Source organism: Epinephelus lanceolatus, chromosome 22 (assembly GCF_041903045.1).
Source record: "Epinephelus lanceolatus isolate andai-2023 chromosome 22, ASM4190304v1, whole genome shotgun sequence".
NCBI classification, from domain to species: Eukaryota; Metazoa; Chordata; class Actinopteri; order Perciformes; family Serranidae; genus Epinephelus; species Epinephelus lanceolatus.
Window position 1 is genome coordinate 19,904,289 of NC_135755.1, and position 15,259 is coordinate 19,919,547.

Genomic DNA, 15,259 nt, shown 5'->3' on the forward strand with positions numbered 1-15,259 from the left:
TTTGAGTGTTGCAACCCCTGTGAAATGACTCGTTTCACTCTCTGATTTTGATCCTTTTGGTCCAACAACATTTGTAAGGTCTAGAAGAACAGCACGATCAAATCATTTTATCTCAATTCAAGTTATTGGAGCGATAAACTGGAATTCTCTGGAAGAAACTGTAAGTCTCTAGTGGCCTGCTCTCTGTTGCATGCAGCAGTTGAACTTTTATTGGCTTCATGGACCACTGAGCAACTTTCATAGGAATGAACAGAGCCTACCCTACAACTCTAAATCCAGTTCTCTATAATTCCATGGTTTTAGCTCACTATATTTGTGGAAGGGTTTTTGGTGCTGAGTTCACAATTTTCGTAGCTACTCCTGGATGCCTGTGGCTTACAGTATGGCACCTGGTCACTGCCTTTTTATTGAGTCATGACTTCACCTGCGTGCTGTTTTTGTCTGGGGGCTACATGCCCACAACAAACATACCGAACATAGCAAAATTAAATTCAATGCAGGCAAAGGGCAGAGGCTCTGCAGATACACTGCTACACACTTCTTGCGGGCCATAATTGATGATCAAAACAGATTTGGGCCTGTGCCTACATAGTTTTTCTTGAGTAGAAAAACAGTGGCAGGGCACTAGGGATTGCCTCATAAAGAAACGTTAACAGCACTCTTTTCAATGACATGCTCAGCATGGGTATGTTTCTATGACATCAATATATTGACACTTACGTTAGCTAGGTAGTTAACATAACGCTACATTAAGGTTGACTACACAGTCAACAACAAGCCTACAAAGCGAACTGTGATCAAAGAAAAGTCTGCCGGCCGATCTGCCTCCAAAAAATTAGCTTTCCTGTCTTTGTTGTGACAGTAATCATTAGTAATTACTAAAGTAGCAGCTGTGACATCACCGGCACCACACAAAAAAGATTGCGCACTCTGAAAAAATATGCTAGGTGCGGTGCTTTTCTTGAGGCGGCTACATACACTCTCTCCCTGTTGCAAACAATTGGGAAAAGATGGAGAAGTAAGACTGAGAAAAAAAATGCAATTTGGACACGGCCCTTTGGCTACTTTTGTTAGAGTCTATACATTGTTATTTAGGAATAAAATCCTGTATACAATGCATTTCACTAGCTTGCTAACGTTTGTGCAGATTCCCACAAGATGTCACATTTCATGGGTGTTCATCTGCGTTCGTCACACATTTTAGACAGAAAAGGGTCTAACTAAGTAGTGTTTTGATCCCACAGATTCCTTCTATCTGCCCTCTGCATGGGCCAAAACCAACATTTAACACTTTCACAAACAGCATTTTTTTTTTTTGCAGTGCGAACTATGACAAGGCAGACTATTGGCAGGAAATACTGGATATAAACGGTGGTTTTATCCCAGGCCAAGACTTTTTTTATTTAGCTATTTTTAGCCCCCCAAAAATTACCAGTATAAACAGGGAGAACACTACTGTCGGAGACTGAAACCTTTTAGAAAAATGGATTAAACTTGTGTTAAAATGTTGACCAAATACACAACAAGTCAAAGTCAAAACAAACACCAGTGATACATATGGCTGTAAATTTCATAGCAAACAAAAAAGTTCGACTTTGAAAATCACCAGATATGAAGACGTGATTTTCCCCAAACTTGTTGTCAATCTTCAGGAATTTCCTCAGCCTCATACTCAAATATATGGAGCACATATATTCACACACTTCAGTCACGTGCCAGGGTCATGTGAACCGTGTACCTACTTATGTAAACCACACCTACCGCCTTCTTATATCCTGTCTACCTTGTATAAGTGGGACTGTAAGATTGCGTCAGGTCAGGGGCACTGGTAGCCAAAGATATACTGCAGATTGATAAAGCCTTATCTTTCTGCAAGTTCATTCACACACACTGTGGCATTGACACGCGCGCACACACACACACACACTTACACACACACACACACACACACATATGCTGTGACCTCTTTGTCTCTTGAAACCCTTTTACCCAGCTGTGAGTTTGTTGCCATGCCTTTAATGTTACGGTCACATGTTTCATGTCTGCTTCGCCTGTGCTCACATTATCTTCAAGAATATATGTAAAAGAAGACGAAGAGATAAAGACGATTAAATTCGGAGAGTTGGATAACCTCATTTCGGGAAATGGCTGTTCATTCTGCAAACACATAATGTCACATTTGGGCCAGAAAAGAGAGATAAAGAGAGACAGAGAGAAGGGGTTGACGACACAGCATGGACTGTGACTCCTTCTCCCTCCCTCTTGCTTCCTCTCTCCTGGGATGGCGGCCTGTCTGTATAAAGGAGAGCCCAACCTTCTTTGTCGGTGTCACAGCTGAGTTCGCTGAGTCAGGCTGACTTCAAGCAACACTGCAACTAATGAACATCTGACGCCACACAACCTCAAAGACTCACGACGTGGATTCAAGATCCGTAAAGCTGAGCTGGTAGAGTCCTCCAGTAAGTGTTGGACATCAGGGAGCAAAGCTGGTTGAGATCAGGTTTACTCAAGACTGAGGAGCAGCAGGTCTATAAGAAGAACTTTCTACTGTTACTGGCAAATAAGTGAAACTGTGCAAAGATGCAGGAGACAGGCTACTTCACCCAGAGGAGAGCAGCAGTGGCACTGTGCATTGTGCTGCTAGTCTTGGCTCAGCAGGTGAGTGCATTGTTCTGGATTGATGAAATACAGAAAAATGTGCATGACGTCTGATCAAAGGATGAATTTATGTTAAAAGGGGGATTTTCCTCTTTTTTGATAACACAGATTGTCTTGTCTGTCTCTCTTTGGGAGTTTGAAATGTTAGAAACATGCTTTACACTGTGAAACTATTGATTAGACTGATCCAGATGTGACTACAGAGAAAATGCAAACAAGTTGGGCGCTTTATCATTATCTTTATGCTTTAAACTTAGAGGAAGTCGGAAAGAAAATAAAAGACTGGTACTCTAAAGACACTTTTGCAATGTACAAACGTGAATATACATTTACAGATTGCTGACAAATGAAAGTGCTGCTTTATTAAAAATTCAAAAGGTCCGCTTTCTAGCTGATAAAGATGTCACATGTGGCAGAAAGCTCTGGAAAAAGCTAATAGTGGGATTATTTTATCGAGTGCTGATAATTTATGTGTATTGCTTCACTACATATTTTACAGGGAAGTAGGAAAGTTAACTTGCATTGTTGGAAACACAATATTTTCTATATGTATGGTCGCAAATCAGCTTTCATGTATGAAACTGAACGTTAATTAGCGTAATAAATTAATGTCATAAAGCTGTGTGCCTAGTTTTCCTCGTTTGTTTTTATGTAACGTAAGATTTTTGTGTCTTTCTGTGTACACCAGGTGTGTGCAGGACCGTTGGTCCAGTCCAGCTCTGACCAGAAGGCAGATTCAGGCGTCCACACACTGAAGAGGGTCGCTCGGATGACCCCGCTGTGGAGGATCATGAACAGTAAACCGTTTGGAGCTTACTGCCAGAACAACTATGAGTGCTCCACAGGACTCTGCAGGTAACGGAGCAGGAAATTACTCGAGTAAAAATGATCAGAATTTGAGGGAATTGTACTCAAGTAGATGTAAAAGTAATGGTGTAAGAAGCTAAAGAAAGTGTGGTTACTGTCAGTGTAAAAGCAATTTTATCACTGCAAAAGCTTATCATTGCAATGTGAGCTCTTGTCAGGTTCGTGTCATCTAAGGCAAAAACACTTTCAGCAGTATTTTATTTGCTCTAAAATTATGTTTTGCTAAAAATGTCCTCTTTCAGGTATAGGTTAAAAAGTAAAAATGGTTACAATGCTAAATGTAGTCCACAATACATTGTTATATATCTTTTGCTAATAATTATCCGGGTCCATGTCATTGGTCCGACAGCCCATTAGTCCGACGGTTCGCGGTGCTGAACGGCTCCCGGCGGGCATATTTCTACCTTGATGGTGCGCTGCGACCGGCTCTGGGTCAGCTGGGAAAGGCTTGAGGCGAAGCAGGCTCACAGCTTATGTGTTTGTCACTTTCTTTTTCATTTTTAACCCACACCATGATCTTTTCCTGACCCTAACCAAGTCGTTTTTTGTGCCTAAACCTAACCAGACCTTAACCACAGGGCATCATGATGATTTCGGAACGGACTTCGGAACAATGGGTTTAATATGGTCGGAACAATGGGATGTCGGACCAATGGGCTGTCGGACCAATGGGCAGTTCCCTAATTATCCATGGGCTGTAGCAAGCACCGTTAGCAAGATTAGCAGGTCAGCATACTTGCTAGGAAAGTCAGTTACGAGGCTACCTTTTTGTGGGTTGGCAGCTAGTACCCAGAGAGTGCTCAAATATACTTCCATTGAGTTTTACATACAGAAATGCTTGTGAAAATGCATACAACAAAATTACAATATTAGCCTTATTAGAATTGTGCTTAGAAACTGGAAGTGAATAGGCGACAAGTTGGATAAGCTAAGCTGATCAAAAAATTGCCAAAAAAGTGTGCGAGAAAGTCGGGAGGTTACACCTACAATGTATGAGGCCAATTAAAAAAAAAATTTTAACTTTGATGAATCTGTCAAATTTTGTGCAAATCGTTATTTCCATATAAAATTTTACATGAAAATATATGAAAAAGACATTAATGTTGCACGAATTATAGGTAATATAATTATAGGAGAGTTATTATTATTAGTAATATTTTTGTATGGATATATTTATATGGAATTTACACAGTACAAAATGTGAAAGTGCACTACAAGTACCATCCGTTTTTTTTAAACAATTAACAAATAAAACAACGGACAAAAATGTAAGATTAAAATAACAATTCACATTTCATTTTTGCAGTTAATGAAATCTATCAATGAGCAAGTTGACCACTTTAACAAATGACACAGTTTTTGTCTGGAAACTTACATGGAAAATGTTAGAAAACCACCTACTGCCAACTTCTCTTTTCCATGGAGCCTGAGTAATGACCTTTACTAATAAACCTTACCTCAGTTTTTCCTAATCTAACTTTTCTCTTGTCATTTCTTTAGAGCGGGACATTGCTCCACCAGCCAGCGCTCACTCTCAGAGCCTGTGAACTACTAGACGTCCCAGGAAAGCAACCAGCGTGTTTACATGAGTGCACAGCCGTAATCCTAATGAAAGGTTGTCATTACTGGGATTATGCACATATCCAGGCTTTTTTTAAAAATCGATTTTATATTTATATGTGCCAATACGTTGCTGATGATATCTAAATGTTTCTATGAATTTACACAGTAGTTATATCAAAGAGAAGGCATGTAACTGCTCCACTTGGTGTATTTCAGACGTGAGAATACAGGTGGTGGGCTGAGGCAACAGGGTCAAGTGCAAAAATGTGAGGAAAAGAGTCATTTAACCTTTTTATACTTGATGTTTTCCATAATGTGATCATCTGAAACCATTTCCTGGTTTTCAACAAGGGTGCAAACAACTGAAAATACTTGTTACTTATAGCTATGGACCAAACTCTTTCTGATCTCAATGTTGAGACTTTGTGATTCAAGGCTTTACTGGCAACAGCTCATTGTTTGACCGATATCATGACGCCAAACACCAGACAGTTTTAAAAACTGTCCGAGCGATAATGATGGATGGTGCACTGTACAGCACAGGGGAAGACTGTGAGCCTTCCAAAAGCTCCTGACCTTTAATTTTTTCCACATTTCGTCATCCGTCTCGTGTCGTTTTTGATAAGTTATCACTTGACTGTGTGCGTATAAACTCTTATCATTCCACTGATAACGTGCCTAATGGAAACACGTTTCTCCTTTTCCCAAGAGGGATCATAGGGATTAGTTCGTAGAGTCGGACAGGCTGCCGTCGCAGTATTTTCCCTGATTTAGTGTTAATTCTTTTATTGGTCATAGCAACAACATTTGTAATCTTAAACCAAGATATAATAGAGATAGAGATCAAATAAGATCAAGTCTGAAAAAAAGACGTTATAGCTGACTTTCAACCTTTGAACGCCACTTACAGTTTAGGAATGTGCAGCACCCGAACATAATTTATGATGTAAAATTAGCTGCCTGACATGCTGGGAAAGCATTTGATTGTCAAAGGTGTTCAAGAGAAGAAAAAGATAAAGCAAGGTAGGAAAAAGAGGGGCATAAGAAGAGGACCAAAAAGTAAAGAGACTATATGAGAGGGAGCAAAGGTTACAAAGCATTGATTCCTTTCTCAATCAGCATTCAAACATCTTTATTTTTTTATTCTAGATTTATTCTTTTTCAAGCTGACAGAACTTTTTTTGTCCGAATCACCAAGGTTAGTTATGGCAACATTATTCGTAAAATATGTAATGCATGCGTACTGATTTGGTGTAATGCAGTGATTCTCATATTTTATTTATTTTCTCCTTTGTTTAAAAAGTAAAACATGTACCCATTTACATCATTTTATTATTATTTTTAAATATAATGTTTGTTTATAATATTTTAATGGTTTGTTTTAGAATAATTAATCACCCTGACTGAATTTTTTCCACTTTTCCAGCGGGAACTTTACAATATCTACTTGTTCAGTCAATCTTAAATTTGTAACCAATGACCAGTTTAAGAAACATCTTGGCAGAGTGTACAGATATCAGCAGCAGATTCATAATAATGAGCTGCACAGCTTTGTTTCTTTCTTTTTTTGCACATCCATCTGTCTAACTATCAAATCAATAAGCAATTGTGGATTTTGCTTCGACTCACCTGCAGAGTTTACTACATGCACGGAGCAGGTGGTTGCTGATACTTTGTGCACTCAGCGCATTTGAGAAATGTTTGAGTAAGATTGCACTTTTAAACCCAAATTATCTTTGTACTGTGTACTGTCTACTGTATGTACTGTATCACTTACATGTAGAGGGCTGGAGAAGAAGCGGAATAAAACCATTTGAAAAAAGAATTGAATGCATTTGTTCCTCATTTTAAATTTTAGAATAATTTATGTGAAAGCACACAACAGATTTTAATAATAAGGCTGGTGAAATATTTGTAAAGCTCGGTAATTACCTAGAAACAGCTGGGCATTGTAGTTTTTAGCAAACGTTGGTCAAACGGGTAAAAATAGTGAATTCATTGGGGACTATTTTCAGCTGCTGATTAATACATATTTGTTGCTTTACTGAGTATTAACAGCTATTTGGAGTTTTTTGCATTTACAGAATTTATTTGATTCCTAATTTTAATTACCATTAGTCTTGATCGTGTAAATAGTGAGTCAAGGGCAAACTTTGGTGTCTCTATAAAGCCTTGTTTCCACCCAGCAGTTCAGTTCAGTTCAGTTCAGTTCGCATTTTAACATTTCCACTGTGAAAAGTTGTGGATGGTACCAATGGAACCGTTCTGCACTGTCCCCATTTTTGGTCACCCCTCTGTTGGGGTACCTAGCACACAGATCTGGTACTAAAAGGCAGAGCTGCGAACACTGGAGAGTTTTATTTGTGAACTGTAACTATAAAAATAGAGGATGTTTTGCTGCAGCAGCTGTAGACTGAGAAAAAATAACTTAATTCACTGGGCCGATTGCCAGCAACTTTTAAGGTGGAACGTTAACTTGTAATGTGACTCAGTGTTTGAGTTGACGATAAACGTGATTAAGGCTGACTCAAAAAATTCGAAGCTTCGAAGCTTCGTTTGATGGCACGGGATTCAATTGTGAAAAAAAAAAATTCGAAGCTTCAAAGCTTTTTTTTTCGTTTTTTTTGGGGGAGGCCTTAAACGCCTAACCCCCACCAGTCCGATACTGACAACGAGCGCACTCAGAGCTGGCAGACATGTCCAAAAGGTCATCAGATGTGTGGTTGCACTTTAAAATATGCACCGACAATCCCCAGATAGCAGAGTGCCAGATTTGCAAAAAGCAATAAAGGTACTTTTTACTGGTGAGTTAAGGGAGAATAGCCTATATATCATGTAATTAAAAAAGAAAAAAATCTCCAACAAGGAAATAGAAAGCCCAACGCACAATGGAGACCTGCTATTATCCTGCTTGAACACAGACAAATAAATTCTTTCAACAATGTGACTCAAAATAATGATAAAATAGATTTTATTGATGTAAAATATGCATTTTCCAGTTCCACCGGTCCACTCTGAGTCTGGTGTCAGAGACACTCCTGATGCTCTGAGTTGCGTATCTGTTTGATTGTGCTGCAGTGTGCGCCGTCGTTGAATGCTTCGAATGTCCATAAATAGATTCGAAGGTCAGCCCTAAACGCGATGCAGATGTTCCTCTGTGTCACCAATGATGAGGAAATGCAGCGAGTGCTGGACGTAGCAGTGAGTGACAGCAACCCCGCCAACATTTAAGGGTACTGTTTGTGGTAGAAACGCTAGGGTCTAGGTACCATGTCTGAAGGGTTACTTTTGGTTCCAAAGGTGTTTGGTGGAATCTGGGCTTAAGACTCACCGAGCTTTGAACTCATCAACTCATACTATACCAACTGGCATGGTATAAGGAGCAAGAAACCAAAGGTCAGTGTTGTTTCAACATGACGTTACGTAATTTACATATACATACATTTACATAGTGCTTCGTTGTTAGTCAACACTGACATCATTCATGTGAAGGGTTAACTTTGTTACGTAACAAACAAACAACATTAACATGCTCCAATGTGTTTCAGCTGTGGGTCACATTGATATCCCAAAGGTTGCCCCGAACATCCGAACATCACAATGAGACACCAAGGAGTTGAACAAAGCATTGGTATTTGATGACCTGGGATTGAGAACGGGTTGAAACAGTAGTCTGATGGGAAAAAAAAAAATCCCAACACAAGGTCTACTTGCTAGATCAAATAGTCTTCATAGATAGAGTATGTTAAATTGTCATGGAAATGGCTCTGTTAACTTGCATTAGACGTTACGATTTCATTTGTAGCACTTTTAGGACTTCTCATCTGTGTTGCCACACAGTGAGGTAGTACGCAAAAGTTCGATAAGAAAAAAGTGAAGTTTTAAAGTTTATTCTTGACCAGATGAAGACCATGTGACACAGCTGAAAGCTCGGGAAAATGCTACAATTTTTTTTTAGCTATTAATGAGTGAGATCAAAAAGTTAAAAAAAGTCATTACAGCATGATTATCAGTCTGGTATGATGTATTATTTGTAACTAATGACGGAAGATAACCACAGAAGTCTACAGTAATTACAACATGCAGAGTTAGTTACCACCGTTCTTGACTAAACATCTTGAGAATCTTGAGATCGTGAGAATCCTAAGGCCATTGCTAGACTGTTGTTTGTAGATTTCAGCTCAGCCTTTAATACCATATAGCCTCATGTTTTCCTGGAAACACTGCAGTTGATGAATGTCAGCCCCTTCATTACTAAGCGGTACTACTCGTTCCTCACTTATAGTACCCAGCAGGTCAGGGTGAACAGGACTCTGTCTGAACCCCTGTCCATCATCTGTTTGTTCACCAGTCCTGTTCACCCTGTACACTAATAAACGCACATGCAACACTGCTGACAATTATATTATAAGATGTTCTGATGATACAGCCATCCTGGGTCTCATGTCTGACACAGCTGTGTACAGACAGAAATTTGTCCAGTGGTGCGATGAACATTTTCTCATCATCAACATCAGTGAAACAGAGGAGCTGATATTCAAGCCCAGGGGTCGCGTTAACCGGATATTCTCGGTCATTGACCGTTTTTTTACAACAATGACTGGAAAATCTGAAGGCCGTCGGTCATTTTGACCAGTTGCAATTACCACCCCTGCCCACCTCCCTGGCTGTGGAGTGCACAATCAGTGGTTTAAGTGGCTGCCGTTTTCACACTGCAGAGAAAAGGTCATTCATCTGCTTCATGTAGCGTTGTTGACATAATGCCCTGGTAACACCGGACGTGGAACTGAGGCACGGCGCCCAGCAGCGGAGGCAGTTTTCAGTCAGCGCCCATGTTAACCTATCTGACTGTCCACACAGGCTGCTGAGCAGATCGGAGCGCCCGCGGAGTAGAGGCAGCGCTTCAGTTCGCCGTCTGGTCTATTTTTCACGCGAGCCGCGAGCGCTTCTGTCAAGCTGGATCAAGCAGATCGTACCAAACAGGAGGTCAGACACAGAAAAGACGAGAGAATCCAGCCAATTTTCAAAATAAAATAACAACAACACGCACTGAGGAACATGAGGAGAAAATACTGTGTTTATAATTTAAAATAACACAACAGTGCATAACCGAACACATTTTTCAATACCCTAATCACTTCATTACAATTTTAATTTTGTGTCACCGAGCCTACAGGCATAACTACATAACGCCCTGGACACACCGGACGCATTAGTGACGCGTTAGTGATGCGTTAGTGCCGTCCGGTGTGTCCAGGGCGAAGCCTAATGGCACGGGTGTGTGGATGTTTGTTCATCTTTTCGTTCATGTCCTTATTAATGCACACTTTATAACTTGCTTGTTGGATTTATTAAAAACGAACAAATGAAAACTAAATGTCTTTGAATATCTTTATTATCATTTAAAAATTAAAATTAAAATGACCGGTAAAAATAGATTATGACCGGATTTTTATGATCCTGTCGGTCAAAATGACCGGCGACGAAAAAGTCTAGCGCAACCTCTGTTCAAGCCTGAATCTATTGGACACCATTCACCAGTGGTTATCCATGACCAAGACATAGCCCAGGCTGAATCCGCTTTTTACGTCTGGAACCTCCCATCTACAATGGGCTTGAGATGCACCCTTGTTGAGGACTTGGCTCAGCTTCTGGAATAACTTCTAATTCTGAAGCCTCCTTAAAGAAACTGATCCCATTTGAGTTGGTGGTGGAACCTTTTGCAAATGCATGCCTATGCTGTTGTTGACCCCAGCAGGATTCAAACCCTGGACCTTCTGCATGGAAAATGAGTGTTCTGATCACTACACTAGGGAGGCCCTAACCCATAGCCCAGGTTGAATCATATAAATACCTGGGCGTACACATTAACCATAAACTAACATGGAGTGTTCAGGTCGATATGGTCTACACTAGGGTCCAACAGCGCCTACACTTCCTTTGCAGGCTGTTGCTCCTCCTCTACCATGCCGTAGCTGAGAGCATCCTGCGGTATGGCATCTCAGCCTGGTTTGGCAACCTCAGTGTATAACTGAAGGCCCACATTACCAGGCTGATGCAGAGTCATGAAAATCATGGGAGTCAGGCAGCATGCCACACTCCGGTCTATCCTTGAGCAAACCCTTATCAGACAGGCTTCTTTTGTCCCCTTGTCCATTAAAGCCTTAAATGGGAAGCTAACTGTAGCTGTGTTGGTATGTATGTGCGTGTAAGTAATTAAGTATGTATGTATGTGTATGTACATGTGTATATATGTATCTTTTAATAACGGCAGGTACCACAGGTATCCAAGACAAATTTCCAGTAATAAAGACAATAAAGTCTATCTTATCTTAACCGATTCTCCCATATGATAGCCTTTAGAGAAGAGTACAGTAACAGAGATTGACTTCTTAATGTTGCTCCTCTATAGTGAACAAACTATTTCCGGGAATATCGCCTTGTTTTTATAACAAAAATTTACCCTCAATGACTTGGACTTGAACTTTAAAATTCTAATTTTTAATCCTCTAGAAATGCAAGAGTTGGGAACTTTAGAACAAAAACTACCTGGAATTGGGACTTATGAAAATATAAATGTGCTCAGGAGATCTCTCCTGGATGTTCACATGCTGTGTGATTGAGATGTTGATGTGCTGCTTTGCTGCAGCAGCACCAGCACTAATCTGAAACTAATTTAATACATCTGGGGCGCTTACACAGCAGAACCTGAACGACGCTCTGACTCATGCACTCTGACTCATCGGCTTCCACGCTCGGAACTGTGCATTTTTCATGTGCTGACTGGAGACCAAATCTGCTGTCAGTGTTCAAAAGTCAAACAGCTGTTGGTGTTCAGATGTTGAGTCTTTCACAACGACAGAGATGGGCCAAGTGTGTGAGTGGAACAAGAGCTGAAGGATTTTTCCACTTCGTACGAGAATGTGCGGAGTCATCAGAAATGTTTGCATGTGTGTTTAGTAACATACATGTGAGCACTGTGACATGTGCACGTGTCTGTGTTCCAGAGATTTCCTGTGGGCCCTGAGACTAAATTAAATCATGATACAAAACGCAATGAACTGAACATTTCAGTTCACTTATGTTGTATATTAACCTCACTTTAAATTGGGACAAAAGATAGAAAGGGAAGAAGATATAGAGATAAGGATAGAAATGATCACTTGTAACAGTAAGGCCAAAAGAATCTGGAAACATATTTTTGTCCAGATGTTTTCGTGCTTAGTTCTACTTTCAAGAAAGATAGATTTAATGTAATATAATCACGTCAAGCTGTTTGGGGCAAACTCTTTCAGCATGACAATAACCCCATGCCCAAAGCCAGGTCCATAAAGAAACTGTTTTCCCAGTTTGGTGTGGAAGAATCAGCCCAGTATTCGTAGATAATACATCCATATTGGACATTTCTGCAGGCTGGACCTTGGCGTTTTGTTAACATTGACAAAAATCTTTCCCTAACCTTACTTGAAGTGTTTAAGTTGCCACAGCCATAATCTGTCCTGAACCTTAACCACACCATAGTTGCCATGCTCAGATATTATAAGAGAGAGCATCTGAAATAAAGGTTGAACTAGAATCAGGTTTATTGCCAAGTAGATTTTCACATACAATGAATTGGCCTTGGTATTTTAGTTTGTAACAGTCACAGTAAAAATGGTGAGATAAAAGAAAAGTATTGCAAGTTTAATTAAAAAAAAAAAAGGTTAAAGTTAATTTTAAGATTAGTTTTTGCTTTTAGATGACAGTGTGTACTGGAAATGGACGAATGAGAGAGACAGGTATGGCAAGAAATATCCCAAGGTTAAAATGGAACGCAGGATGTTACGGTCAAAGGGACTTTAAAGCCGTTAAAGCCATATAAGAATAAATTTTCATATATGCTCTTATTGCATTTACACAACACTATATGAGACAGATAATCTGAAAAAAATGTATAATCCTTTGCCTACTCTATTGCCTTGTAGCATTTCTAATAGAGACAGAGCACATTTAACTGTAATCTAATCGCGATCCACTGACTTTGTATTGTGTGATGGTGCCTCCTTGTTATTTACGTCTGAAAACGAACACGACAAAAATGCCTTAAAGCTGCTGTGTGGTGAGATGCACTACCAATATGGTAAAGAATTGATAACCAAGGTTTTATAAGCTGCCGAACTGAAAATCTGACCTTTTAAGCAATGAGATGTGAGGCGCCAGCAGAAGGATACGACCAGTGTTGGGTATAACCGCCAAAAATGGCATTTTTCAGTAACGAGTAGTGTAAGGCACTACTGTCCCTAAATGCCCATGTGCAGCAAGCATTTTGCTTATTTGGCCAAACAAACTGTAGAGGTTGAAGCTAACTTAGCTCTGTAAAGCTTGGTTTTGATCTTTGTTAGCTTACGTGATGATCTTACCTGGTGATTCGATCAAATAGTTGTAAATATCAAAGTCATTTCTCCAAGATAAGCAAGATAAAGAAAAGGGACACTGAGATAGGCTGACAATATTGAGTTTGTCAATGTAACTGTTCCTCTATGGTTAACTTAAGGTGCTAAACAAATCCTAGACATGCTGATATCCAATGTTTTTAGCTAGCTACAGGCATTTTGTTAGCGTTTCTGCCCTTTATTGTGTGGTAGTTTTCCCTTATGGTAGATGTGGTTTTCAGAGTATAATGCATTGCGCTCTGTCTCTATGACCTTACCACATGTATTTTAGTAAACTGTTACGCTGAAAAATTAGAAAGTTTGCTCCAGCCAGTCGGCGGTTCTTGGTACATTGGTCAACTGTATCCAACATGGCGGCCAGGTCACAAACTTTCTCACTTTACTGTCAAGAATCCGTTCAGGAATGATTCAAATGCAGAGCAGCAGGCAGGGTTGAGGATAAACAAAAAGCGAGCTTTAATAAAGCTGATGAAAAACAACTATAACAGGCAGGTAACTAAAAGTCCAAATGACAGAAGAACCAAAACTAACTAAATACCAAAAAGAACACAAGACACCAAGAGCACAGAGATGAGCACAAGGAATAAATGCAGACGAACTGACCAGGAACAAAGGGAAACACACAGGTACATATAGACAGAAAACTAATCACAAGACCGAGACACAGCTGGAGGAGGAGGACACAGGCAAAAGGTGGGAAATAGGGTTTGACCTACAACAAGGGTGTGGAGGGGAACAATAAGGTGGAACAAACAAGACTAATACAGAACAGGTGTGAAGGCAAGTCTCAACAGGGAAGGACTAACGAGACAGGAGTGACAGAAAACAGGCGGGAAAACACACAAAGACAGGAAGTAAAACTAGACACGACACCTGAGGAGAGAATCTATCTGTTTAAAACAAAGAATAAGTGTGTCTTGTGCACTTGTGTAGGCACTGGAAGTAAATATTAACATGTTTCGATTGAACATATTCACCAGTTGTTTGCCTTCCTACTAGGCAATAGGGTTAAGAGAACTTGACTGACCTCAGCACTGCTTTTTCGGACACTCAGAATCCAAGCCTTGTTGCCAAACATCAGTGTTGGACCTCACGGATGCTCTTGAGGCTGAATGGGGGCAAATTCCTGTGGCCAGGCTCCAAAATCCTGTAGAGAGCCTGAAAAGAGACACACATCGGTGTATTGTTGAGGCGTCCACATACTTTTGGCCATATCTGGCAACACAACACCATCGCTTGGTGTCATTTCAGTGCTTTTCTAAAAATGTGTTTACTGTTCCCATCGTATTGTGAAAGGTCCATGTGGCCTGATGTCGAACTCTGAAGCATCCGCCACATCACTATCCATCAGTTGTTCTCTGGGCAGGAGTCATCTGGCACTCTCGCCTTGCACACTGTGTTCTGCATGCACACCGCACAAGCAAACATTTCACTGTGTGTTAAAGTGTGTGTCTTCTAATATCAAGTATGGTGATAACCAGTGGCGGCTGCTCGTCTTTCAAGGAGGGGAAGCTCATTTTCGGCCTACATCATAAAATGTGTCCGTTTATTTATATGTAAATTCTACCCTGTGGGGCTGCTGCGCGAGGCTAGTGTGACCGCCTGTGAGTGCTTTGGGACGGTGGAGGGGCTCACAGCAGCACCCGCTGCTCGTTGGGGACAGTAACTGCAGAGCGACAGAAGTCAGAGTCTCCAAACACGAGTACAGTCTCCAATAACACCAGAAAAAGATGCTAGAT

General features: G+C 40.4%; 1 protein-coding gene across 1 annotated transcript; it reads left to right on the forward strand.

Annotated features, from left to right (window-relative positions):
• The first annotated feature begins 2,324 nt into the window (after positions 1–2,324).
• On the forward strand, positions 2,325–6,913 carry leap2 (liver-expressed antimicrobial peptide 2). Its single transcript, XM_033651833.2, has 3 exons — positions 2,325–2,658; positions 3,347–3,513; positions 5,026–6,913. Exons 1-3 carry the CDS (start codon positions 2,581–2,583, stop codon positions 5,078–5,080), a joined length of 300 nt encoding a protein of 99 aa, XP_033507724.1. The 5' UTR covers positions 2,325–2,580; the 3' UTR covers positions 5,081–6,913.
• The last annotated feature ends 8,346 nt before the right edge of the window (positions 6,914–15,259 follow it).